The sequence below is a fragment of the Hypanus sabinus genome, chromosome 7, assembly GCF_030144855.1.
Source record: "Hypanus sabinus isolate sHypSab1 chromosome 7, sHypSab1.hap1, whole genome shotgun sequence".
Lineage (NCBI taxonomy): Eukaryota > Metazoa > Chordata > Chondrichthyes > Myliobatiformes > Dasyatidae > Hypanus > Hypanus sabinus.
This window is the reverse complement of record NC_082712.1, coordinates 126450578-126478093: the sequence shown is the minus strand read 5'-3', so window position 1 is coordinate 126478093 and position 27516 is coordinate 126450578. Positions and strand designations below refer to the sequence as shown.

Sequence of the window (27516 nt, the reverse complement as noted above, 5' to 3'; positions counted from 1 at the left end):
CATTGGCCCCAGGAACGTCAACCAAGCTGGTAGGGTGGTCCCAGTGGTCGACTTCCTGGGGAAAAGAAAAGAGTCGCTCGTGAGGGGTGGCATTGGTGGACGTGCATAACAGGGAGCAGATGGAGTGGAGTGCCTCGGGGAGGACTTCCTGCCAGTGAGAGACCGGCAGTCCCTTTGACCTAAAGACTAAGTGTATGGCCTTCCACACCGTGGCATTCTCCCTCTCCACCTGTCCATTCCCCCTGGGATTATAGCTCATGGTCCTACTAGTTGCCATACCCCTAGCCAGCAGGTATTGGCATAGCTCATCACACATAAATGAGGACCCTTTGTCACTGTGGATATAGCATGGGTGTCCGAACAGAGTGAAGAGCTTGTGCAGGGCCTTTATGACTGATGTGGCAGTGGTATTGGGGCAGGGGATGGCGAAGGGGAACCGTGAGTACTCGTCGATTATGTTAAGGAAGTACAGATTGCGGTCGGTAGAGGGAAGGGGGCCCTTAAAGTCAACACTCAGTCGCTCAAAGGGGCGGGTGGCCTTGATAAGTTGTGCCTGATCAGGACGGTAGAAGTGCGGTTTGCACTCAGTGCAGACTTGGCAGTCCCTGGTCATCGTCCTGATGTCCTCAAGGGAGTAAGGCAGGTTCCGGGCTTTCACGAAATGGTAAAATCGGGTGACCCCAGGGTGGCAAAGATCTGCATGGAGGGCGTATAGCCGGTCGAGTTGCGCACTGGCACATGCTCCCCGGGATAGGGCATCAGGGGGCTCATTGAGCCTTCCAGGCCGGTACAGGATGTCATAGTTGTAGGTGGAGAGTTCGATTCTCCACCTCAAAATTTTATCATTTCTGATTTTGCCCCGCTGTTAGTTGCTGAACATGAACGCAACTGAGCGCTGGTCAGTCAGCAAGGTGAACCTTTTGCCGGCGAGGTAGTGCCTCCAGTGCCTAATAGCTTCCACTATGGCCTGGGCTTCTTTCTCCACCGCGGAGTGCCGAATTTCAGAGCCTTGAAGGGTACGGGAGAAGAATGCCACTGGTCTTCCCACCTGGTTGAGGGTAGCAGCCAGCACAAAGTCGGAGGCGTCACTCTCTACTTGGAAGGGAATGGTCTCATCCACCGCATGCATCGTTGCTTTGGCAATGTCCCCTTTAATGTGGCTGAAGGCTGCGCGGGCCTCGGCAGAGAGGGGAAATGCGGTGGACTTGACCAGAGGTCGGGCCTTGTCTGCGTAGTTAGGGACCCATTGGGTGTGATAGGAAAAGAAGCCCAGGCACCATTTGAGGGCTCTGAGGGTGATGGGAAGAGAGAGTTCCAACAGGGGGCGCATACAGTCAGGGTCAGGGCTAATGACCCCGTTCTCCACGATATACCCAAGGATAGCAAGACAGGTGGTTCCGAACACACACTTGTCCCTGCTATTGGTAAGGTTAAAAGCTTTGGCTGCTTGGAAAAATCGTTGGAGGTTGTTGCTGTGATCCTGCCAGTCGTGACCACAGATGATGATGTTATCCAGATATGGGAACGTGGCCTTCAGTTGGCATTGGTCCACCATCCGGTCCATTTCCCTCCGGAAGACAGAGACACCATTCGTGACACCGAAGGGGACGCGCAGGAAGTGATAGAGCCTGCCACCCGCCTCGAAGGCGGTGTAGGGGCGGTCCTCCGGGCAGATGGGGAGCTGGTGATAAGCGGATTTTAGGTCTATGGTCGAGTACACCTTGTACTGAGCTATCCGATTGACCATATCCGCGATGCAGCGTAGGGAGTACGTGTCAAGCTGCATGAACCTATTGATGGTCTGGCTATAGTCCACGACCATCCTATTTTTCTCCCCGTTCCAAACAACAACCACCTGGGCCCTCCAAGGACTTGTGCTTGGCTCAATGATCCCCTCCCTGAGCAGCCGCTGCACCTCTGACTGAATGAAGGCCCTGTCCCCCGCGCTGTACCTCCTGCTTTTAGTTGCCACAGGTTTACAGTCGGGGGTCAGGTTGGCGAACAGCAGTGGGGGAGGGATCTTGAGGGTGGAGAGGCTGCAAGTGGTGTCCGTAGTGCGGCTGTTGGCATGGTGCTGGGTGGGATGTGCGGGTCGGTGTGTGAGTGTGGTCAGTAGCGGGGTATATGGCGAAGTCCCACAAAACTGAGGATTCCTGACAGTGATTGGTGGAAGGGGCCCATCATACCCCATTGCCACACTTTTCAGGTGGCTCTAGAAGACCAGCTCCAGTAGCACAGGGGCACACAGTTGAGGCATGACCAGTAATGTAAAGTCTAGATATTCTGTGCCCTGCTCCACTAGTGTCACTAAACAACCCCCCCCCCCCCCCCCCGGGATGGCTGTTGTGTGCGACCCAACAGCCATGGCGACCCTCTGGCTCACCGGCCGTGTCACGAGTCCGTATCATTGCACCATGTCCGGGTGGATAAAAGTCTCCCGTGCTGCCCGTGTCAAACAGGCAGCTTATCCTGCGCCCCTCCACCAGGGTGTCCACCATTGACCTTGCGAGCTGGTGGGGAGCGCTTTGGTTGAGGGTCACGGAGGCCAGAGTTGAACCGCTGTCGTGGTCTGGCGCGGGGGAGTGCCTGGTAAGCGCCCTTGGGCCATAGGCGGTGTGAGGAGGAGCTGACCAAGATGACTGCCCCCATGCTTCGCACGCAGCAGCAGGCAGGCAAGATGACAACGGCCAAGATGGTGACTCCTATGCCTCGTACGTGGCGCTGCTTGATCCCACTCTCAGTTTGGACTTGCAGGCCTTGGCTAAGTGGCCCTTCTTTCCACAGCTGGAGTAGGTAGCTTCTCGGGCTGGGCAGTGTTTTTGGGGGTGCTTCTCAAGTCCGCAGAAGTAACACTTTGCGGACTCGTGACTGGCAGCCGCCATGGTCAATTCGTCGGCAGGGCGCAGGGCCTGCGGTGTCCACGAGGCCATCGGGAGATCGCGCGCCTGGACAACGTCAGAGTTGTGCAGAGCGGCCTCCAGCGTGTCGACCAGCTCAATCGCTGAATGTAAGGTGAGATCGGCGTGTTCCAGCAGCCACTGGCGCACATATACTGACCTGATCCCCGTAACGAAGGTGTCTCTTGCTAGGAGCTCTGCATGCTGTTTGGCTGTCAGCCCTCAGCAATCGCAGGCCCGCACAAGTGTCTTTTGGGCCCAGACAAACTCAGAGCTCGACTCTCCTGCTCGCTGCCGCAGTGTTGCTAAGCGATGTCTTGCATAGACGGTGTTTACCGGCTGCAGGTATTGTCGTCTGAGGGCACTCATCACACCGTCATAACTCGACTGGTCTCTAATCATTGAGTAGACCCGTGGACTGACTCTGGAGAGGAGAACTCTGCGCTTCGCGGTGGACTCGATCACTTCAATCTCCTCCAGCTATGATTCGAAGCAGGCTAGCCAGAGTTCGAAAGTATTGTTGGCCTCAGGTGTTCGTGGGTTGATATCCAATTTGTCGGGTCTCAAAGCGTGCTCCATGCTTTAAAATTACTGCTAATAAAATTGATGCACTATCAATAACTCCAAAAGACTGGAAGTAGAGTAAATACTGAAAGGCTTTTATTAGCAGCAAAACGGAGCACGTCCATGCTGGATGACTGCCCTGGACTGTGGGAGGAGCAGTGACACCATCGCCTATATCCAGGGGTCTGTGGGAGGAGCCACAGGAGCAGTCAGCGGGGGAAGCGTGACAAGACAGATATACATGGTTTACCACAAAACTCAAACCAATCTGTGTTTGGTTTCCCAAATGGAGCAGAGACTGCATGATGCTCTATACCAAATTGGTAACTTGCTGCTAACCCTGAAGGGGTGTTTGGCACTCTGGATGGTGAAGAGGGAGGTAGTAACATAGCATGTGTGATGTGGAAAGGTGGCATGAGAAAAAAATGTGTGAATTTATGGAGATGGAAGAGTGAGCCATAGCATTGGTCAGAGAAATATTCCACTAGTGTGGGGCAGGGGTAGGTTGAAAGGAACCCAATTGTTCTAGGTGCAAGAAGATGGGGTCAGAACAGAGATGTGGAAAATGGAACAGATAGAGTGAAGGAGAAACCTAGACTGGGGAAAAGGGGAACTCATCAGCTGTGGAATGGAGATGAAGTCATCAGAACAAAATCAATAGAGACAGTGTAAACAAGTAAAGTAGATAGTCCTCAAATAAACCAGGGAGAGAGAGATTTAGTCCAGGAAGTATAGAAGTCTGTCAGCATGTTCCTGATGCTGGTCTCTAATCTTTCTCTAGCCTGTCCATAGCGTCATAGAACAACACAGCCCAGCCAGTCCTTGCCAATCACAGTGTCCCTCAACTAGTCCCAATTACCTGTGTTCAGCCCATTTCCCATGGATCCACACCCTTCCATGTACCTGTCAAGTGCTTCTCCCTATAACACAGCCCTCTAGTCCTGGCAACATCCTGATAAATCTTGTCTGCACGCTTGCCAGTTTGACCACATTCTTCCCGTAACAGGATGACTAAAACTGTACACTATACTCCAAGTTCAGCCTCTCCAGTGACTTGTACGACTGCAGTACAATATCCCAAATTGTCTATTCCGTACTGAGAAGATGGGAAAGGAACTGAAAAAATGTTAGACATTCACTCTGAAAGTAATGAAACTTCTGAGTTCAGTACAAGGGCAACACCAAATCAATCCTCAACAAATAAGGAAAAAAAAGATGAGACATGAAGAGAACTAAAACAGTAGTCCTAGTTGTGTGATCCCTGCCTTCATAGGCTCCAATTTGTTTTATTGTTTATTAAGTCCGTTGTATAGAGTTGCTGATGTTTTGTTACAGTTGGGCTGCACAGTGATGCACTCTTTCTGCTCTGTTTGAGGCAGGCTCAAAGCCAGTGGCTACATGGGTGTGATCTCTGCCACTGTAACAATGGAACTGTGGAGTGTCAGACCAAGCCCTGTTCTCCTCCCATCTCCTGCCCACCACAGTACATCTTGACCCTGCCTGATGGAGGGTGTTGCATGACCTGCGTACAAATCAAAGCAAGTAAGTTGACGTCAATTAAATAAATTTATCCTTCTGCATTGTGAATCAACAGGAACATCCTTCTCACTGTATTTGGGTGCTTTTGGATGTTTGGCCTGGTTCTTATAGACTTTACAAACACACGGGCTGGTAAATGGGTAGAAAATTGGCAAAGAACATTTAATCACAAACAAGAAGAAATCCAAAGATGCTGGAAATCATCCCATAAAGAAGATTTAATGTGAATTTATATTTGGGAGAGAGAATGAATACAGAACCAATTAGTGTCCTTGCACGGGAGAAATCAGAGTGCCCTGCGCATATTTCAAATTAAAAGAAATTAATCATCAAGAAATCAAAAGAGAAACAACTTGTCGGGAATTTATCTAAATGCAAAATAGTTCTACTCTTTTATTGAATGTTCAGATCTCTCTCTGATAGGTTATATAGTCTGCAGTCACTATGTGAGCTCCCTCAAAGATAATGACCACAACACAAGGATTGCTAATGCCCTATTTATCTAAGTAATAGCAACATCTTCAGGAGGGGTTAATAAGGTAGATAATTTTGTTTTTATTTTGCTGTCTCCATAAGAATTTAATTCAGCAGGGATTCAAGCCACAGACAAGGACTGGAGGTTGCAGGGAACATTCTAACAATTTATTGTTATGTTCCCATTGCTGGTGCTATATTATTGGCCCTAAAGTGTCTTTTGCTTCTATAAAGGTGATAGTACCCTTATATCATTTGCTGTTGGAAGTCATTGTGTGTACATTGCTGACCTGTGTACTTGGAGTGATTTCACTTCAAAAACAGTAATCAGCTGGGTTGGAAAGGTTCCAGTGTGTACTGAGCAATTGCTAAAGTGATGGGTGTAACTGTAATCACTCTTTATTTATATTCCTGATTTTGGATTATATTGCTGTCTGCCTGCAGGGAGTTCTTCCTGCATTGTGTTTGGAGGGTCCCATTACGTGACCTTTGATGGCCTGTTCTACGATCTTAATGGAACACGTACCCACCTTGTAGCTAAGGACTGCGAGTCAAACAGTTTCAATGTGAGTTCCTTTTATAAACTGGTTGTGTCAATGAATGGACATAAGATATTGAAGCAGGATTCAACTGAAATATCATCTTTCTTTGCCATTCTGTAAGAGATCCTCAACCTCAAATACGTACACATTTTATCTCTATTTCTGTATCTTTAATTTCCTTTGAACCTAAAAATTGATCATTAATAACACAGTACCCACAGCCTTCTGTGATAGAGTAGTCTGATGATTTATGACATGGTTTATCTGAGCTTTGTCTGTAGCCTGATTAATAGCTCCAGGTTTCTTGTCATGAAAAGTAGTGTCCCAGCATCTACCCAATCAAACCTCCAGGATCTCACTGGTTTTAATAAGTCTTCTGAAGTACAAAGAGTATTTGCACAACCCTCATGTCAGCTCCGTTATCCAAAGTCCAAAGTAAATTTATTATCAACCCTGGGCATACTCAATAACTCCATAGAATAATAATTGTAACTGAATCAAAGAAAGACCACAGTAACTCGGGCATTCATACAGTGTAAAAAAAACAGCAAACTGTACAAAATGGAAATCGAAGTAGAAAGAAATAAAAACAATAAATAATTAATAAGTATCAGGAACATGAACGGAAGGGTCCTTGAAAGTGAGCCCATTGGTTGTGGGAATATTTCAATGATGGGGGTGAGTGAAGATAATCCTGTTAGTTCAAGGGCCTGAATAGCTGACTGTTCCTGAACCTGATGATGTGAGTCCTGAGGTTCCTAAACCACCTTCCTGATGGCAGCCCTGGGTGGTGGGGCCACTGTTGATGGATGCTGCTTTCCTGCAACTGTATGATCCAAGGAATCAAGTTAGTGACTCATCTCCAAATCAAGTGTATGTATGCGTTGTTGTTGCAAGATAATATTCCCCACTTGTGTAAACATAATTACATATCTCTTAAAACTGCTGTCATTTAACTCTTAGTGTTGATTTATTTATTTGTATTGGTTGTCTTTTGCATATTGCTTTTTTGTCAGTCTTTGTTTTTATAGTTTTTCATTAATTTTATTGAGCTTCTTTGTTCTACTGTGAATGCTTGCGAGAAAGTAAATCTTAGGGTAGCATATGGTGACATATACATAGTTTGATAAACTTACTTTGAACTTTAACTTGCTGCAATGCATGTATAAGGATACTTAAATCCCTCTGAGCAATATTTTCTTGATTGTCCAAAGTGATCATATTTTCCATGGTGTTTTATACCTGCATCCGGTCTGCTCAGTTTGACACAAAAGTATTACTTTGCAGACTTCTAATTCAGAGTCACAGCTTAGTTGCATCCATTACATAATTCATTAATGTAGGCAGTAAGTTAGCCAGCAGTCAACATCCACCTGAAATGTTAACTCTGTTTCTCTTTACACGGGTGCAGCCTAACCTGCTGAATATTTCCAGCATTTCCTGCTTTAATGTTGAGATTAATGCACATGGGATTCTTCTGGATAAAAGTCTGACCATGGAATGTAAAATATATTCCTATTCTTTGGATCCTGTTTTTAACTAATCTTTAATCAATCTGAATACGCTATCGCAATCCTAAATTCTTGTATAACAACACTTTGTGACATCTTCTGAACTTCCTTTGAATGTTCTGCTGGTACTTCCTTATCAATGCCACCAGTCACATCCCTAAAGAAATAGCATCAGAATTTTAGAAACATGTTTTTCTTTATATAAAGCATGTCGATTCTTGTGATACTGTTGATGATAGTCATTTGTGAGACAGGGTTTTACTGGTAATATGGGATCTTTTTGTAATGGCTCAGAGTTTATTTTTGATGATCTTGATGTTACTCTCAATGACGAGAGCACTTTTGCTAGTTTAAAGTCAAGATTTACAGATGTCACTTTTTTTGGTCCTGAAGGTGACAAAAGTCCCTGTTAACAGGACACTGAAGTTTAGAAATGGGATGACATGCATGTTCCGGATCGGAGTAGTATGCAGGATTTTTTTTGCTCTATCAGTTCACGCTGCAGTGCAGTTTACTGATGACCTGGAACAAGAAACGTTTGTAGACATCAGATTGTGAAGCAGAGTTGTTTGCTGAACCTTGCAGAACAGTTCTTTTGTCATACTCAACTCCATTGCTCTGCCCAAGCCCAGCCCCTTTGTAAATCATGGCATCAACATTCAATTCCATATCTGGGCATATTTTGAGCTCAGATTCCAGCCTGCTTGTCCTGAAACTACCTCAAAGCCAGTGCACATATACACAATTCAGTGGTATGCAGTGATTTCATATAAGCACATATGTGAATTAATGTTAACAATTATGCAAATTATATCATGCCTGCTTCCTGATAACTATTTACTCTCTAGGTAGTTTACCACAGTAAAATGAATGGCAATTCTTCGGATCCTGGGACAATGGCCTTCATTGTACAAACTAAAAATAGAACCATCGAGCTTTCAGCCGGGCGTCCCGTTCAGGTGAACAATACGGAAATGCCACTAAATTACTCTACATCAAACATCTCCATTTATCACTCAGGTATGCAGTGGAAAAATAATGGGGGTTTCCAGAAATGCAGTTGGAAACTCATCTTGAGCTTTTCCCAACACAAGACAATAGCGGGAAATATTCTTCCAAATCCACCATTTATATTGTAATAATGACTGGCTTGAGCATTTAATTGGCTTTTTGAAGCTGTGAGGTGCTGCAGGGCCATGAAAGATGTACTTCAATTATGACGAGAGAGACAATCCACATGACCTCATGGGGTTGAGTAGCATCTGTCCGTGGCGAGGGCAATATTTCAGGTTGAAAATTAGCATCCGAAATGACTGGTCTTGTCCCCTGCAGATGCTACTTGACCTGCTGAGGCCCTCTAACGTATTATTTATCGCTCCAGAGACGAGCATCTGTCATATCTTGTGTCCCAGTTTCTAAATGCATATACCTTTACTTCTTCCTTTCTATCATCCAAACCTTGGTCTTCAAAACGTCATTGACTGTCCATTGCTATTATTGGAATTCAAATACTGTATCCTCAAGCTTTCTGCTTTTCATCTTCTGGACTAAATCCTGCACATCCACCATCTGCTCTCTTAAAAAAATTGATCTTTCTGTCCTAATCTTCACATTTATTTGCAACTTTATTTTTATACACAATTCGGGAAATCCCAGGTTAAACTCTTTTTAAAATGCATTTCTTGTTGATTTGTAAAAGTGACAACGGCCTGTGCAGATTTTGGTTCTCAAAATTTTGTTTGCACACTTAGGTGACTAAACACTAAATTTATTTTGCCTGACTTTTGCTGAGCAGATCATTCTTCATGATTGAATCTATTTCACCCATGAACATCTTCAAAACCAGCCTTAAATTTATTTACAATTTTACAACATATTACTTCCTAACTGGCATTTTTTTTAAAAAATCTTGCTTATTTCCAAGGGGTATAGACTCATAGTCGTATCGATCAGCAGCCACAGTAGTATTAATTGACCCAGCTTGGTTGCTCCTTTACAGTGTAAACTAACTTATAACAGGTTAAAGTCTGCACTGGTCTGGTAAAAGTTTGCATTCCTCAATGAAGTACATAATTGAAGTCCAAATGAATTCTTTGAATCTCATCCAGAATGGATTGTGATATTGAAGGGGTGAGAATCAAAACATTTTGAAATGTTGCAACACAGGAGGCCATAGTAACCACACAAAATGCTGGAGGAACTTAGCAGGTCAGACAGCATCTATGGAGAGGAATAAAGAGCAGGTATTTCAAGCCAAGATCCTCCACCCGGCAGGAGGTCATTATGTCTCTCACACCTGTACTCAGTCTGTAAAAGAGCCTTTAAATGTTCTCCTGTTTGCCAGAACTAATATTGTCATCCGCATGTGCCAGCCTATTGTCTTTTGAAGCCTCCAAAGAATCTGACAAAGCCTTCATTTTTAAAAATCATTCTGCATTCTAAGGAAAAAAATTGTTTGAAAATCTTCTTCCTACAATATTTCCCCTCCAGCTCTTTTACCAACCATTTTAGGTCTATGATCTCTACTATTAATCCACTTCTCAGAAAAGTTGTTTCCCCGTACTTGTTTTTTCAAAATTCTTCATCATGCTTAACACTCCTGTAAGCATTCTGTCTCTAAAGAGAATAATTGTAGACTTTTCAATCTTTCCCCCATCTGTTGTACTGTCCTGGCGAATTATCTCTTTACCCTCTCCAGCTTGTGATAATCCTATCTATCCTTTGCAAATAATTATAAGATTATAGGACACAATAGAATTAGGTCATAAGTCCACCAAATCAATTCCTTCATTCAATCATGGCTGATTTAGTTTCCCTCCTAACACCATTCCCCTGTTTACCAACTGTATCCTTTGTTACACTTACTGATCAAAACCCTATCAACCTCCGTCTTAAATATATTCAGCGTCTTGGTGTCCCCAGCCATCTCTGGCAATGAATTTTACAGATTCACCAATTCCGTCCAAAGGAATTCTTCCTCATCTCTTTTCTAAAAGGATATCATTGTATTGTGAGACTCTTTCCTTTAGACCTAGACTTTCCCACTGTTGGAAATATCCTCACCACATACATTTATTGTAGTCCTTTCAATATTTGATAAGATTTAATGTGATTTCCCCCCTTCATTCTTCTCACCTTCAGTGAGAACAGACCCAGAGCCATCAAAATCTCCAAATATTTTAATATTCCCGGGATCATTCTTGTACACCTTCTCTGGGCCCTCACTGATACCAGCACATTCTTTCTTAGATATGGGGCCCAAAACTGCTCACAATACTCCAAAGCAGACTGACTAATACCTTATAAATCCTCAGCATCACATTTTCCTTTGAAATTCTACTCCTCTCTAAATGAATAATGACATTGCAATTTGCCTTCCTTATTACAAACTCAATCTGCAAGTTAACCTTTAGGGAATCTTGCACTCAGACTTAGCTTGTACCTCCAATTTCTGGATTTGCTCCCTGTATAGAAAATAGTCTACATCTTTATTCCTTTTACCAAAGCGCATGACCATATCTGTTAGTATAATGCATTTCATCTGCCACTTCCTTGCCCTTCTCCTGATCAGTCCAGGTCTTCTGCAGCCTCCCTGCTTCCTCAACAATACTTATCCCTCAGCCTACCTATCTTCGTATCATCTGCAAACTTTGCCACACTGTCATCAATTCTGTCATCCAGAACATTCGCATATAGTGTGAAAAGTAGTGGCCCGTACACCGAGCCCTGCAGAGCACTACTAGTCCCCAGCAGCCAATCAGAAAAGACACCTTTATTCCCACACTTTGCCTTTTGCCAGTCAGCCAATCTTCTGTCCATGCTAGTATCGTTCCTGTAATACCATGGGCTCTTATCTTGTTTAGCAGCCTCTTGTGTGGTACCTCGTAAAAACACCTTCTGAAAATCCATGAAAATACCATCCACTGACTCTTTTATCTATCCTGTCTGTTATGTCCTCAAATACCTCAAATAGATTCGTCAGGCATGATTTCCCTTTAAAGAAACCTTGCTGACTTCAACCTATTTTATTGTGTGCCTCCAAGTACCACAAAACCTCAACCTTAAGAAAAGATCTAATATCTTTTCAAGATAACATACTGTATGCACAAAAATTATTGAGGAGAAATCTTCATCTGTTTAAATGAGCAGCCTGCTATATAAATGTCCATGGTTTTATAAAGTCCTATGCAATTGTTTGCCAATTGCACATAATCTGACCATTGCAGAGAGAGCATGGAAGACCATAATAATACCTGGTTAAGTCTGTGCTAGATACATAGTCTGAATTGTATTTTCCCCCCAACAGGACTCTATGTCATTTTGAAGCTACCAACAGGCCTTGTCATCACTTGGGATGGAAACCATTTTGTAGAACTTAATGCCCAAGACTCATTGCAGTCGAGGATGTGTGGACTGTGTGGCAACTTTAATGGAAACAAATCAGATGATTTTGTGTAAGTATTAAATATGCACGTGTTCATTATCTGTAAGAACAATGAATCTGACACCATTGATATTGCAACATTCAGCTCATGACAATGGAATGCTGGTTTTATACTCTTGAATGAAGTTTGCTCTACACTTCCTAATCCTGTATCTTAACTGGCAGAAGAAATAGACCTTGAACTTCTGAATAAATTGAGTCAGTCACATCATCAGCTGACTGCAGGCTGGCTTCCATTTTTGCAGATATCCACAAGACATTTACACTACATGCTGCATCCGCAAAGCAAACAGCATTATGAAGGACCCCACGCACCCCTCATACAAACTCTTCTCCCTCCTGCCATCTGAAAAAAGGCACCGAAGCATTTGTGCTGTCATGACCAGACTATGTAACAGTTTCCTCCCCAAGCCATCAGAATTCTCAGTATCCAGAGTCTGAACTGACACCAACTTACTGACCTTCACTGTGACTATTGTCTTGTTTATTATTTATTGTAATACCTGCACTGTTTGTGCACTTTATTCAGATTCAGTTTATTGTCATTTAGAAACCACAAATGCAATGCAGTTAAAAAATGAGACAAAGTTCTTCCAGAATGATATCACAAAAGCATATGACAAAACAGACTACACCAGAAAATCCATGTAACGTTTGGCAATCCCCAATCCAGAGTCCGGAGAGGCTGCTGCATATTAATATTGCGCTACCATCTTAGCGCGTTCCTGGGAAAGGAGCTCCAAATCCACCAGACAAAACAAGACCAAAAACTAAAGCTACAAGACCTGCACAAAACCACATAGTAACAACATATAGTTACAACAGTGCAAACAATAGCATAATTGATAAAAAAAAAACAGACTATGGGCACACTAAAAATAGTCCAAAGATGTTAGAGGACTATAAGTTCAAAAGAGATCACCACAGTTTTCACAAGTCCCCAGAGTCCCAACAGACTTACCATCCCAAGCCGGCGGCAGAAGGGAATGCCCCCACTATTGACTTCCACGGCGCCGCCCAACTCAGCCTTGCAGACACAGCACGCACTGAAAGTGACCTGACCACAGCGGACTCCGAGTCCGTTGAACCTCCGAGCCAACGACCATCCCCTCCGGCACAGCTTCTCCGAGCACCATCCTCTGCCAAGCGTATTAAGACGGCCCCGCCAATGCGACCCCGAGGACTGGGGGCCTGTTCTTCCCAGCAGAGTCCCGGACCTCACAGCAGCAGCAGCAGTGAAAGGGGTCTTCCTGGAGATGTTCCTGATGTTCCTCTGTACTCCCATGTCCATTTTCAATCGATTATGATTGAGCACAGCTCCCCACTTCACAAATAACAGATAATCAGCTCCGGAGTGGCCGCTGCAAGCTGTGTCGGGCCGCCATCTTGGAATGTATTGGGTAGTCCTGGATATTTCTGTAGTCTAGTGTACAGTAGTTTTTTTCTGTGTTGTTTTTACGTAGTGTAGTTTTTGTACTGTTTCACGTAGCACCCTGGTCCTGAAAAACATCTTATTTTTACTGTGTACTGTGCCTGCAGTTAAGGTCAAAATGACAATAGAAAGTGACTTGACTTGAAGTCAAATATGTATATACAGTAGGTCAGAAAAATCATAAAATCATTTGCTATGTAACCACACCCCACTGTATTGTAATGACTGGCGTGAAAAACAAATAAGGCAGATAAGAAAGAGCAATTACTGAAGTGAAGAGAATGAGGCAATTCGTGCTACCATTTGTTGGCTCAAACATGTGCTAAACTTTTGAATGTAATAGTATTATGGGAGTTCATTTGTATGCAAGGATGTCCACAAAACTGGCATTTGTAACCCAGGATTAGATTATAATATAGATTATATTTTCAGTGCAGTTTTTTTGCAGTTACCTATCACTGTTTGGGCACTGTTCACTTAGCCTGACTAATTCATGTATCATTGTATGACTAACATTTGATAATATTGAATTGTTGATTACTTCTTTTATGAAACCAGCTAATGAGTTAGAGCTCTGTTTTGTATGGACCACATTTTTCATGGTGAGCTTGAGTAAGGTTAATACTTAATTTATATTTAGTTAAACATTTACAGCTTGGGAGAATAAATGCAAATTTCTCCATTCCTTTCTTTCAGTTTCTCCATGGTAGCGATGAATATTTCCTTCCAGGACATTTTGCTTTCACCCTACCTTCCCCAAGACAGAAATGAGATGGCGTTCCCTCAGGTCCTGATCTTTCATCGCACCAGCATACACAATCAGCAGGTCGTTCCTCAATATTTCTGCTAACTACAACATCACCCTACAACTAGGTACATTTTCCCTTCCCCACCCCTTTCTGTTCACTGTATGGAACATTATCCCCGTGACTCCCTGGTTCACATCCCTCTCCACCCATCCCTGCCCCTCTTTAGGCAGTCTTTCCTGAAACCAGAGGGGTATAGTACCTGTTCCTGTATCTCCCTCACTATCATTCAGGTGTCCAAGCAGCTCTTCCAGGTGAGGCAGAGTTTCACCTCTAACCTTGCCTATTGCATTTGGTGCTCTTGATGTGTCCTTCTCTACATTGGTGAGAGCACGTGACTGAGCATTTGTGTTCCTCTGGCATGACGATCTGGAATTCTCGGATGCTAACCATTTAAATTCCCCTCAGGACTGAAACAATGCCAGCATTGAAAATCCATTTTAAAAAAAACACAGCAGATGCTTTAAATCTGGAATAAAATGCAGGAAAAACTGACAGACGTGGCAGCATCTGAGGAAAGAGAAATGGGCAATGTTATCGGTCAGCTCTTAATTAGTTTCTCTCTCTGTAGGTACAGCTGGATCTGTTCAGGTTTTCCAACACATTCTATGTTCATTATGTAAGGTCAGCGTTGGCATTATTAGTTGAATTTTCACAACGTCATGCTGTAAGAGTCACTAACAGTGGATTGCTTCACTGCGATAGGTTGCCAGATGGAGAAGAGACTTTGTCGCCGACTGAGTTTGGAAATGGGTGGGTAATCGAGCAGAAGAATGGCAGTTTGTGCACTGCCAACAATACTGAAGATCTGTGTAATGGGACGAGACTTCATGACCACCATTTGGCAAATGACACATGCAGCATTATCATGGTAAACACTGCTAATTCATTATCATGGTAATTCATTATCCTAGTAAATGCTGCTAATTCATTACATTCTGTGATTTAATGCCACATGGTTTGCTTTGGAACAGACTTCCAGCTTTTCAATATTGCATTAATTGAAATTTCAGACAGCCTTGAGAACCTACCAAAACCAAATCACTGTCAAGTTATGTAATGACTGGTGCAGAGCAAGAGTTCACATAACAATAAGATGATGACCAAATGATTTGCTTAATGATGGTTAATATATAAATATTAGCCCCAGAAAGAACTTCTGGCTATTCTTTTTGGAATATTTGATATCCACGTGAGAAAAGAGAGAGAGCATTAGTTTAAAATGGTACCTTTGAAAATACAGGACTGACTTGGTACTGTACTGCCCTCTCAACCTATTGTTTGTTCTGAATTCTCTGGAATGGGATCAGAACCCTTTCTGACTCAACAGTGAGAATGCTACCACTGACGGTGTCACATTTGGATTGACTTGACAACAGGATCCTCGTGTTGATAGTTTCCCCACAGCCCAGTACATAACATTTCCCAGTAGTATCTATTCCCAACCTGCCAGAGGACATAAACCCGCCAAAGGGCAGGAGGTGGCAAAAGCACAGGGACTCTCTTTAGCTTATCAGCAGTACAAGGAAACTATTCATTCTCTCTAACAAGGAAATGTTCTGTTACTCAGTAGTTTGCAAGGCAACATATGATGTAAGTGAGTGATATTATCTGTAGGGGCTGAGAATCAGTAACTTAGAAGACTGTGCCTTCACTCCCTTGGTTGATTGAAGGCAGCAGGAGCGGAGAGGGTAGTCTAAGTACCAAAGATGGTAAGCAGGGAACTGGTGATGGAGAGTCATGCAGCAGGTGAATGGGGAATATGGTAAACAAACATTACCTGATTTTGCTGGACATGACACACCACTTGGTAACCTTACCAGTGGAGTTTCTGGGCCCATAGGGATAAGAAACCTTAGCCCAATTTCCTTTTCTCAAATGCTTCTGTGGATTACAGATGTGAATATGCTATTTAATTGGATACAAAGCAAAGATTGGTAATTAACATTTTATTTTAAATTTGAAAAGTGAGACACTGTAGTGATTGATGCTTGGATCCTGGTTTGTAATAATCTATGTCAATGGTTTAGCAGAGTGAACCAAATGGCATCATTTCAACTTGGCATAGTCAACAGAGGTGGGTGAGATTGCTAGTAAGGAGGAAAATGTAATGAAGCTTCAAGGAGATATGGACAAGCCAGTTCAGTAAGTGGGAACACAGCAGATGAAATATATTGTGGGAAATGCAAGGTTGTCCACTTTGTTGCACATACCAGGAAGGTGGTGACTTGTATTTGATAAATGGTGAAAGATTGAGACATACTGTACTGCTGTTCAAAGGAACTATGCTAAGAGAATTTGCAGGTGCCGTATACATTGGAAAGGGAAAATTGTATATTGGTCTGTATTAGGTTGGGTTTTAAACACAGCAGTAAGAAGTATTATTACAATTGCATAGGGCTTTGGTGAAACAGCATGTGCTGTATTGTGTGCAATTTTCATCTTATTGCCTTTAAATATGTACTTGTCATGGAGGGATTGCAAAAAATATTCAGTGCACTGGTTCCAGAGATGGCAGGTTTGCTCAATAGGAAGAGATTGAGCAGACAGATTGAAACGTGGAATTCTCAAAGGGCTTGATGTACTAGATGCAGAGAGGATGTTTCTCATGACAGAAGAGTTCAGGATCAGGGCTGGACCATCAGAAGATAAGAGTAAGCTGCTTAGTATTGAGATGAAGATAATTCTCTACTCTGGTGGATTGTGGAGGTTCAGTCATGTTAATTCAAAATACAGATATTTTGGGAAATTGAGCAATTATGGGATAGTTTGGATAATAATATTGAGAGGGAAGTGAAAATTAAGATCTTAAGCAATGACACGAAGAGTTCAATGACTTCCTCCTCCATGTTCCTTGAGTTCTTGTATTCCCAAGATTGCAATGCTTCCAGAATGTGTCAGCCTTTTGGACTTCACAATTACTGTCCTGAGCACTGCCCTGTAGAAACATTATGCCATTTTAAAATAAAAATGGCAGGTTGGCCATTTGAACAACTTTTTAATTGAGATTGAAATCCAACAGCTTTCTATGCAAGCAGATATTGCATCATAGTAGTGGACGTGTCAGATGATGAATGATTGAGGTAGGGAATCAAAGTATATGTAAATCTGAAAACTTTGAAATTACCTGCATCAGTATTCTGATTTGTCAACCCAAGTGAAACCAATCAATGGAGCAAAGGGAATTGTGTTTATTAGAGCTGTCTTTGAGTAACTAACCACATCTGAGATTCTGAGAATACTGGCCAACCAAAGTTGGCAGTCCTACCAAGAACACAGATTTCTGCAACCTGAGACCTTCCTTTCAGTAACTTTTTACTATCTATTTTAAGTCCTCATGTGCGAAAATTTTCAAAGGGGATGGAAGGAAAACAACACATAGCAAATCTGAAATGCTCTAATCCTTACTTTCCATACTTTCTAATTGGTCCTTCATCTCTTCTCAGTATTTCTTTCAGTCTAGGCATGGATTTTTTAAACACCTAGGTATGATTACTTTGCTTGTATTTTATCACATTTTGTTTTCTACTTCAGATAAAAAACTCACTGTATGTATTTAACCAAACTCTCCTCTTTAAAAATGACTTTTCTGCTCCTTATTGTGTAAGACACTGTTTAATTGGGCAATCACAGACTGATTACATTTAATGAAATCATAAGCTATTTCTCATGACAGTGAAGAAGGCCGTTAAGCCAACTGAATATCTGTCAGCTCTCAAACATTCCTATCAATCCTATTCCCTGGTTAATTTCCTTGTAACCTGTTCTCTCTCACATATTTACAGCTTTCCGAGGATTCTTCTGCCACCTGCCTGCACTGGAGGAAAGTAACCAATTAACATTGGCAAAAATCTGAGAATTGAGGGGAAGCTGGGGCACTGGGGACACTCACTGCCACAGGGAATATGTACAGAACGCACACAGACAGCATCTGTACAAATGTAAGAACATAAGGAACAGAAGCAGGAATAGGCCATCCAGCTTCACATTCAGATTTATTTATTACATGTACAGGTACATCGAAACATACAGTGAAATGCATAATTTGAGTTAACAACCAGTACACCCTAGTATGTGCTGGGGCAGCCCACAAGTGTCTAACACATTATGGTGTGAATGTAGCATGCCCACAATACTCAGTAGAACAACACAGAACACAACAAACAACAAAACAACAATTGCCAAACAAGCTCCTTTAGTCTCTCCCTCCCACCCACTTACACAGACGGACAGTCCTCCAATTCCAGGACAGGCCTCCAGCCTCCTGTCTGCAGCCATCGGCCATCTGGGCTTCGACTTCAGGACTACTAATCATCCTCCGGGCTTCTATCTTTGGTTTTGACCCTGGACCAGCCAATGACAGGACCCCAAACTCAAGCTCTAACTCTGGGTATGCCTTCGTGGTTTCTTATGCCTCATGGTTGCTGGCCTTTGAGTGCAGAGCAGAGGCCTGGAATGCAGATGTCCGTCACTCATCCATCTTTCACTTAATACCAGTTTCATATTCCAAACCCATCGCTCTTTGGTTCCATCAATATCAGACTGAATACATCTCCAATTAATCATCTGAGCAAGGTGCTTATGTAAGATAATCTTGTGTCTTCCTGTGTTTCCCATTAGCTTTCTAGATCATTCTTTTTCACTGTTTGAATTACCTTCTAAAAAAGCACTAGGCCCTTTTTTTACCTTTTTCTTTACACCTTCACCATTCTTCATTTTCTGCCCAACTGTGAACTACCTGTGGTTCACAAAATTTGCCTCCCATTTAAAAAAAAATTACAGAAAATGATCTAACACCTCTCCTGTGATGCTGCTTGTGCCAGTTGTCTGAGCAACTTCACCTGTGCCCTCTACTCTTTTCAGGGTCCCTTATTTCGGCCAGCACATGACCACATTAACCCACAGCCTTATTACAGGGCTTGTCGGCATGACTTGTGCACCTGCATGGATCGGACAGGGTGCCTGTGCAGCATTCTGTCAGCCTATTCGTTCCGTGCCCTGAGGCTCGGAATCATCTTAACCTGGAGAAGCAAAATGCTCTGTGGTAAGTGTCTACCGGGCTTTGTGGTGAGCCAGCCTGAGAGGGATTGTCTGCAGTTGATGTTGTGGGACAATGCATCCGGTAGAAAGTTACACATTCTGAATTTAACTTAGCACCTTTTGCGCAGTAAAATATCTGAGATGCTTCACCTAAAATCTAAGACAAAATTTGGTCAAGCTATGCAAGGAGATATTAGGACAAGTAACCCATTACTTTGTCGAAGAGTGTTTTTAAGATGCAACTAAAGGAGTATAGAAAGAAAGGGATGTTCAAGGAGATAATTCTCGACCTTGAGGCCTAGGTTGCTGAAGGCAGTTGCCAATTATTCCTACCCACTTTGTCCCTCTCCTTTTCTCCCCCAAGCCAACTAGGTAAGTAGGGTCATGCCAGCCGTGAGGGAACTGAGTATCAAATTCAGCCTGAAGAGCATAATTGTAACTTTAGCCTTGAAGTTACTGAAGTTTGCAAAATATTTAATGATCCAATTACCAAATGACCCTTTTAAAGAGTGAATGTGCACTTCGTTGCCATGGCGTCATCCATAAAGTAATGCCCTAGCAAATAGATGGCACCATGGCAACGAAGTTTGAGAGCAGGATCCTTGTTTGTTGTTTTTATCTGGTCATCTGAGCAAAGATTGTAACATCAACTGACTTGAGTCGATTAACTCTGCTGGGACCTTTTGAGTTGGTTTGCTCAGAGCAACAAGCAGATGGATACACCTACTGCACCTGAGGAATTCTGCAATTGTGTGATACTAATAAAATTGTTTTGTATGAAATCTCCTTACTTCAGTGAAATATTACATCATGAACTCCTGGTGAAAGTGCTTGCTGTTCTTTAATAAAATGCTCTTGATTCTGTGTTGTCTTTCTCAGGTGTGACTTGCCCTGATGGTTCAAGTTACAGTGAATGCAGTTGCCTGCAGACCTGTGCCACCTACCAGCAGTCAGACATTCAATGTTCCACCAGCTCCTGTCTACCGGGGTGCCAGTGCCCTGCAGGTAACAAAGGAAGTGTAAATGATCAACCCCTTTGTCCAGATGGCCTGTCACTGAATCTCCCCAAAATCAGACTGATTGAAGGAGCAGGGATCTACACAGTGCTTGAATGTTAATATCATTCTTGTTCTGTTGGCACCTACTCAGACCATCTAATCCAGACCCTACTAATTATTCCTACCTCTGTTCAAACTAAATTGAGGTTCTAGATCTTTTCGCTCAAGTTCAAGAAATGAATGGCAACACTCTCAAGCATTGCTTTTCAAAGACAGTGCCCTTGGTCATCGAATCAACGGTTCAAATAGAAGTCACAAGGATAACCAACGTTAATGCATTGTCCTAGATATATGCAATTGGCTTTAGTTCCAATGTCAACAGAAATCTCAATTCATCATCAACAGTTTTGAGAACAACAAAGTGGTTAAGGAAAAATTGTCTTCAAGATGATGTATGGAACATTCCCAATGTGCTTTCAAATTGAACAGGCCTAAACCTGCTTTTATTTTTGGATTTCTTACTACACAACTATGATTGTGTCCATACAAAAGGAAGCTAGATTACTTAAAGCCACTCTGCCCTTTATTAGAATGTTGATAGCCGACTTTCTTCAAAATTGGCTTAGATCTCTGTTAACACCTGCTTACATTCATTATTATGGTGTAATATGCAAATATTTACTTAAAAAGGGACCCTAGTATAAAAGAGGTATTAGTTGGACTAATTAACAGCTTGGTTAAAGAGGCACATTTTAAGGATAATCTTCAATTTAATATAGAATAAGAATATAGAACTTCGGGCCATGATGTTGTGCTGACCTCTTAACCTATTCCAAGATCAATTTAACACTTACCTCCCACGTAGTCCTCCATTTTTCTTTCACCCATGTGCCTATCTACGAGTTTCTTAAACTTCCTTATTGTATCTGCCTCTACCACCACCCCTGGCAGTGCTATCCACATGCTCACCACTTTCCTTGTTTTTTAAAACGAATCTACTTTTGACATCCCCCTAATACTTTCATCCAATTAACTTAAAATTATGTCCTCTCTATTAGCCATTGCTGCTCTAGGAAAAATATGTTATCTGACCAACTCTATTTATGCGTCATGATCTTGTACACCTCTATCAAGCCACCTCTCATCGTCCTTTATTCCTAAGAGAAAATCCCTGGCTCGCTCAGCCTTTCTTCATAAGGCATGCTCTCTAATTCAGGCAGCATCCTGGTAAATCTTTGTACCCTTTCTAAAGCTTCCACAACCTACCTGTAATGAAGGAACCAGAACTGAACACGATACTCCAAATGCGGCCTAACCAGAGTTTTATAGAGTTGTAAAGTTACCTTGCAGCTCTGGAACTCAATCCCCCAACTATCTGAAGGCCGATGCACCATTTGCTGCCTATTGACTTGTGCAGCAACTTTGAGAGTTCTACAGATGTGGAATGCAAGGTACCTCTGTTCTTTCACTCTGCAAAAAACAAACCTGCCATTTACCCTGTACTCTGCCTTTGTTTAACCTTCCAAAGAGTATCACTTCATACTTTTCTGAATTGAATTCCATCTGACACCTCTCAGCCCAGCTCCGCTTTCTATCAATGTCCCATTGTAACCACTACAGCCTTTTACGTTGTCCACAATACCCCCAACCTTTATGCCATCTGCAAGTTTACTAACCCACACTTCCATTTCCTTGTCCAAGATATTTATAAAAATCACAAAGAGCAGGGGTCCTAGAACAGATCCTTGCAGAACACCACTGGTCACCGATCTCTGGGTAGAATGCACTCCATCTAGTACCAATTCTGCCTTCTGTGGGCAAACTAATTCTGAATCTATGCTGTCAAGATTCCTTGGGCCCCATGGCTACTGACTGTGAATGAGCCTACCATGGGGGACCTTGTTGAGCGCCTTACTCAAGTCCGTATTTACCACACCTGCACCTCTATCTTCATTAATTAAATCAGGTTCGTGAAGCACAACCTGCCTTTCACTGTGGGCGAAAATGTATGGAATATGATGCAGGGCAGCTGAAACTAATGGCTAGAGGAGCAGGGAGAGGGGGCACACTGAGATGAGATTGTTAACTAGATTTGTAGAAATGTAATTGCAGCTCCTGAGAATGTGTTTTCTTTCAAGTAAACTTGGAAAAGTCTTCTGCAATTCAGTGGAAAATTTGTTGGATTTTTTTTGGATTTCTATGCCAAAGATAAGGAGCACCAACTTTTTCTTGGTTATTTTATTGCTGTAGGGCAACAGGGGGTAATAAAAAATAACATATAATTGCTAATAAGCTATTTTTTTCAAAGCTCCTTAGTCATGTCTGTATTTTATTGAAAATATTTGAGCTTCTCTTCTGGAAAAGTTCTCTACTTAGTTAGATTCCATCCATCTCCTCCACGGCAGTTGTGGGATTTGGAGAATACTGGCAGTGAATTATCTGTGGTAAAGCTTTTGCTTGTTATTTCATGGGCATTGTTGCTGAGGGTTTTACAGTCTCTTTCTCTCTCTAAAATTATTCACTAAAAGTAACAGTGAAGCTGTTGCCTTTTTTATTTGAACATTAAAGGAATCTAGTTTATAAGTTTCACCCCTGTAAGATCTCTAATATTTTACTTGTGATTGGGATGTAGCTCCTGATATTACATGAAGTTGGCAGCCGTTGAATACTTTGCCATTTATTAAAGTTTCCAGGAACTGTACTGAAGTCTAAATATTCAAATGTTAGAAATGCATTAGGACAGGTCAGATGGCTTGGTTTACAGCTCCTAAAATTTGGATTTCCCATTTCAATATCAAATCAGGGGATCACTGGGACAGACTGTTAAGCTTTACCAAGTAGTGTCTATTCATAAAATAAATCTGAAAACTACTTTTACCTCCTGTCCCATTATCACCTTCCTATTCCCACTGCTGCACCTTAAATACCACATAGTAAATTTTGTAACAAGCCTCCAAAGGGAACACTTTGATGGCCATGTGTAAATCTAGAGAGATTTGCAAAACTTCAATTGATTCGTCCAATTTTTCAGTAATTATTTTACATTTTAAATGGAAGTATCCCAGCATGTAAACAGTTATCTAGCTTAATGCATGAATCTACTCATTATTGTTGTCCCATGGGGCCAAATTCGATTTCTTACGTTGAACTGATAAGTTATTTTCCCTAAACTGTTTGGTACTCTCCAATGTTTTCAAAATAAATATTTATCCCGTCCTGTGACATTCTTACCCTGCGGAAGTAAAATCTGTTCTTAATGGACACTTCTCCCTATTGATCCTTCCTTGTTTTGATACCCTTTTCTACTTCAGGCCTGATAATGAAGTTGTATTGTTATAACTATCCCCAGGATATCCAGCTTGCTACTGGATCATTGCTTCTGTTTTTCTTCTCAAAATTGTGTAGAAAGAGAAATGTATATGGTCTTCAGGTTTATAAATTGTCATTGAGTACAAAACTGGAGGTTATACCAAGTATTATGTCACTGGTCAATTGTCAGCTGGAATATTGGTTACAGTTTTGAGTACCCCAGGTTAGGAAAGTTGTCATATTCTTGGAAAAGATATAAGGGATAGAATGAAAATGAAAACAAAACTAGGGACAGGGGTCTTCAACTACATGTAGAAAAACAGATTATTTTCCTTTGAGGAGAGATTTAATAAAGGCATTCAAAGTTGCATAGGGTCCAGTCCTCAATCAATACCATAATGGACATGCTTTTCTAGAGGGATAGATGGACATGAAATTGCTGCTTAAAGTATTCTACTTGTCCCTGCAGGTGCTCTAGCTAAAATCAGGCAACTTGGGAAACTGATCTTCAAAGTTTCTGATTTCATGACTTTAAGTTCTTACAGACTCAATCAAATGTTGAGATTTTTTTCCCCCAAAGTCTATCAATATTGTTTTTAAAGTATTACTTTTACACAAATTAAATTGTTAGGTCAGGAAATGAGAATCTCTTTCCGTATGGTTAGTTCCAATACTTTTTTTTTGTGAAGATCAAAGCTGGATGATCATTTTGATTGTTTGAGGCAGAAGTTACAAAATGTTTTGAACAGGACATGTGATGCACCATCAATAACTCTCTGAGACGTGAGGCGAGATATAGGCTTTTATTGACTGGAAGAAAGAACAAGCAGCAATTGACCACCATACTACATCCTGGAGACTGAGGGCAGGTCTCAGGCCTCAGTCACCTTTATACCGGGGTCTGTGGGAGGAGCCACTGTCAGTGGGAGGAGCCACAGGAGCAGTCAGCAGGGGGGGGGGCGTGTCCAGACAGGTATATGTAGTTCACCACAACATGTCAAATTAGGTTGAAGTTTGCTTGCTTTCTAAAATATTAACGTAATATTTTAATTGGCAAAAATATTGTGAGCTGTAGGCGATATAAAAAGACTACTTAATTTGATAAGTGAATTAAATGCAAATTTTGTTTTTTTATCCTTATTTAACAGTCAATGTAAAAGTTTTGAGTTTGTATCATTAGTATATTAGTCAGACACTGAATCTTTCAAATGCTTTTTAATTTCCTAAAAACACAAAATGCTGGCAGATCTCAGTAGGCCAGACGGCATCTACGGGAGGAGATCGTCACTACCTCCTCCCACAGATGCTGTCTGGCCTGCTGAGTTCTGCCACCATTTTGTGTTTTTATTTTTTTCCAGCATCTGCAGATTCACTCGTGTTGCTTTTTAATTTCCTGCTGTTTTCAGGTTTCTTCATGCATCAATCAAGTTGTTTGCCTCCTTCAATGTGTCCAACAGAGTCACTGAACAGCCAGAATGAGACATCCTCCTATCCAGATTTCTGACAACAGGGTGGTGTGTTTAAAGAACCACATCTACATTTACTACAAAGTCTGCATGACAACAAATTTCACAACATATGCTGGTGATATTAAACCTGATTCTGATCCTGACCTTCATGATGGGAGGTGTCATGAGCCCTCACTGAATAGATTTGAACTCCACAACTGGTCTGAGACTGGACGGCATACACTGGAGTCTGAGTGGCAGCTTTAAGGCCTGTGATATTTTGAAGTATTTTATGTCAAATACCAAATCTGTGAACTACTGATCAATAGATTATTGAACAATATTTTATTTATTAAGATGGTACAGCTCCCATATTATTACCTCATTAGAATCAAAAACTACTTTGTACAGTATTGTATTATTATCTTTGTATTTTTGTGGAATGTAATATTTGAATTAGTATTGTTTTTACATGAAATGAGAGATTTGAATGATAATGTACTGTTATTAATAAGAATTTCATAACCCTTTGATATCTGTTATTGTCTTTTTTGTACTTTAAAAATTCCTCTGCTCAGTTGGTGTAGCACCATTGTATATGTTTTGTTAAAAATATATTTTTTCATTATTCTCAATGGACTTTTCTTTTCCAAGTGGAAGTGTCTCTCTAAAAGATTTTATAATACAAGATTAGCCATGCAATTTCAATGTTTTCTCCTTTGCGAGATATTCTGCAGATCAACTGGCACACTCCCATTTTCTTAATGACTTAAGGAAATCACTGTGCTAAGGTGATGGTATGTAGATACAATCCATGCCAGACTGGTCAGGTTCATTTAAGTTGCGTGCTGTAGTAATCAGGTTTATATGGAGTGATTGGAAGGAATTGTGGCAGCACAGCAAAGGCTGGAGATTCTAGAAACAATTTGGAAGCCGCAGGACAGATTTATCTTGAAGTAGTTTTCTAAAGGGAGGATGAGGGAACTGTGGCTGACGAAAGATGTCAAAGGCAGCAAAATAGCAAAACAGATTATGCAAAAATTAGTGACAAGCTGAAGGATTGGGAAGTTTTCAAAAACCAACAGAAGGCAACTAAAAAAGCAATAGAGAGAGAAAAGATGAAATGTGAAGGCAAGCAAGACAGTAATATAAGAGGATAACAAAAGATTTTTTTCAAATATTGGGTATCAGACAACAGGAAAATGCCACTGGAGAGGTAGTAATGAAGGACAAAGAAATGGCAAATGAACTGGAAGTATTTTGCGTTAGTCTTCACTGTGCCAGAAGTTAGCCTGTGTTGGGGACAGAAGTGAGTATAGTCACTAGAAGAGGAAGCTGTGGAGAATTGAGGGTTATGGAGAAAATGCTAGTAGGTGATGGCCAGATCAGTCATGATCTTATTGAATGGTGGAGCAGGTTTGACCGGCCAGATGGCCTACTCCTGCTCCTATTTCTTGTGTTCTTATGAAGAGATAGTTGGAAGTATTGGTAGTGATCCTTTGCAAATCACTAGATTCTGTATGGTTCTGGATGACTGAAAAATTGCTAATGTCACTCCATTCTTGAGAAGGGAGGAAGGCAAAACACTGGAACTTATAGGCCAGATAGCTTCACTTTCATGGTTGGGAAGATGCTGGAGTCCTTTATTAAGAGTGGGGCACATGATAAAATAGGCTGAATTTAGCATGGTTTCCTTAAGGGGAAATCTTGCCTGACATATCTATTGGAGGAAATGGCAGGCAAGATAGACAAAGGGGAGTCAGTGGATGTTCTTTACTTTTATTGTCAGAATTGGCTTTTGAAGAGATGTGCAATGCTGACACACAGTTGTGTATACCTCTTCCTGCTGTGCTGCCTTTAATAAATATTAGTCTGCAAGGAAGAAGAATAAATAGCTGCAACGATCATAGTGGAGCCCTGTGAGATGCTTCCTTGCATTCTAGCCACAAGTGTTTAAATTGTAGAGACGTAGAGATGAATCTTCTGCCGAGGTCTATTCAGAACTGCTGCAAAATGCACCCTCAGCGATTGTGTTGGGTTCTGCTCAGCAGAATGTTGGCCCAGGATACATGAACTTCTACATGGATCCATCTGCAGGTGAGCACAGAGCTAGACAAGCACAAGCATTGACTGTGACCCAATTTTTGACTTGGAAAACGATGATCTTGGATCTCTACACTTGTGGGCTCCTCATTGCTCTTATGTGCTATATCTAACCCAGGCTCAGGTTAACTCTCCTTCCTACTTCCACACTTCCTTTGGCTGTCTTCATTGCTATAGAGAGTTCAAACACAAACCAGAGAAACAACATCGTGTGTGTTCTTTTGGTAATTTTCAGCCAAACTGTATGAACTCACTCTCAATGCCCTTTTACTTTTCCTCCCTTTTTGTTCACCTCTCCCATTCCACCCTTTCATCTGTGTTGGATTTTGTGAAACAGAGGCTAAGAGGTCAAGAATGAGGCATAAAACTTTTTTTGAGTGTTACAAGAACAAATAATGAACAAAGGAAA

General features: G+C 41.9%; 1 protein-coding gene across 1 annotated transcript in view; it reads left to right on the top strand.

The window, feature by feature from the left end:
- LOC132397542 (kielin/chordin-like protein) overlaps window positions 1-25571 on the top strand; it is a gene marked incomplete at its 5' end in the record, with an annotated part of 349645 nt that extends 324074 nt beyond the window's left edge. The window contains 8 exons of the mRNA XM_059976368.1: window positions 4841-5003; window positions 5919-6040; window positions 8376-8547; window positions 11834-11981; window positions 14915-15080; window positions 19073-19253; window positions 20129-20254; window positions 24963-25571. Coding sequence (XP_059832351.1) covers window positions 4841-5003; window positions 5919-6040; window positions 8376-8547; window positions 11834-11981; window positions 14915-15080; window positions 19073-19253; window positions 20129-20254; window positions 24963-25060 — 1176 coding nt within the window. The remainder of the gene's footprint in view (window positions 1-4840; window positions 5004-5918; window positions 6041-8375; window positions 8548-11833; window positions 11982-14914; window positions 15081-19072; window positions 19254-20128; window positions 20255-24962) is intronic.
- Window positions 25572-27516: the final 1945 nt, after the last annotated feature.